This window comes from Orycteropus afer, unplaced genomic scaffold (genome assembly GCF_000298275.1).
Source record: "Orycteropus afer afer isolate SDZICR_OR568_19922 unplaced genomic scaffold, OryAfe1.0 scaffold00024, whole genome shotgun sequence".
NCBI lineage: Eukaryota > Metazoa > Chordata > Mammalia > Tubulidentata > Orycteropodidae > Orycteropus > Orycteropus afer.
Window position 1 is genome coordinate 13,600,711 of NW_006921611.1, and position 1,271 is coordinate 13,601,981.

The 1,271-nt window shown below is 41.4% G+C and overlaps 1 protein-coding gene across 1 annotated transcript in view; it reads left to right on the forward strand.

Moving 5' to 3' along the window:
* Positions 1-915, forward strand: part of IKBKB (inhibitor of nuclear factor kappa B kinase subunit beta) — a 92,834-nt gene extending 91,919 nt beyond the window's left edge. Inside the window, exon 21 of the mRNA XM_007935024.2 lies at positions 850-915. Coding sequence (XP_007933215.1) covers positions 850-915 — 66 coding nt within the window. The remainder of the gene's footprint in view (positions 1-849) is intronic.
* Positions 916-1,271: the final 356 nt, after the last annotated feature.

Sequence of the window (1,271 nt, forward strand, 5' to 3'; positions counted from 1 at the left end):
TTTGAATAACAGTCATATTAACGGGTCTTCCTTGTAGGCATATGGATATTATCCTATCACTGACAGCATTGTACTTGAGGACAGATCTTGAAACATGCTTTGTGAGGATGAATGCCACGCCATTCCTTTTCAAACTGTCATACTGCTTATGGGGAGGCAAATCTGAAGAAAAAGTCCAGAAACAAGTACATTAAGACAAAGCTTCAATTGCTAACATAATCCTAAATCATTTCCTTAGATCTTGAAATGGCCTTTTCCTGCTAATATAATCATGTATTAAACTCCTTCCTGATTTCTCAAGTTTTCACAAAAATCAAAGGGGATGGATACCACTGCTGTTGCAGTCACCTCTGATTTTTCAAGTGTCATTCTTGTTTGGATTTTCTATATCTCCTACTGATTCTCTTCCTCCTCCTAGCCCTGTATATTTTGATTATTTCACTGCTTATTTGCACTAATGCCAGAGGTTGAAAAAAAAAAAAAAGGTGAATGGCTTCACCAGGCTATTTCATCTCGTGAGGTTGGAAATTGATAGGTAAGGTTAGATCTTGGTACTCCCTACCCACAATGAGTACATGTACAAAAGTAAAATGGCTACATGTCATATTAAAATTGTATTTTCAGCTTCATAGTCACAGAATCTCAGAAACTCTGAGCCAGTCCAAAGAAAAGATCATGTATGGTTTTGTGAAGAATTAGCAGCTCAAGGGTGCCCTGTAATAACAAGACTGTTACTAATAAAAGGGTTTAAGTTTACTTCTAAATTGAAGTGGTTGCCTCCTGAAATGGAAAAACAACCTGAGGTGTATTGGTGGCTGCTGTATTTTTAACATGCCTATTGACTTCCAGACTCTAGATTGGAGCTGGTTACAAACAGAGGAAGAAGAACAGAATAGCCTGGAGCAGGCCTCATGACTGTGTGGGTGGCCTTGACTACCTGATGTGGGGCTTCCTGGCCTGAGGCTCTCGTGCAGTGGACAGTGACATCCTGGAAACCGTTGGTACCCAGATGGAGACTCTCTGACTTCCCCTAGCAGTTGTGACACTCACCTTGAATCAGAGGTATAGCATTCAGTGGGCAGTGCTGGACATCTTGTCTGCACACCTGGAAGTCCTCCATCACAGAGGCCCAGCACACTTTGATGCCAAGTCACGTGCTTTCAGGGAAACAGAGCCACAACAGCACTTCATTTGCTATGGAAAAAGTGCTCAAAGTACTGTTTGTGCCACAGGCCACTAGACAAATTTCAAACTAGAATGTTTCAGGACAA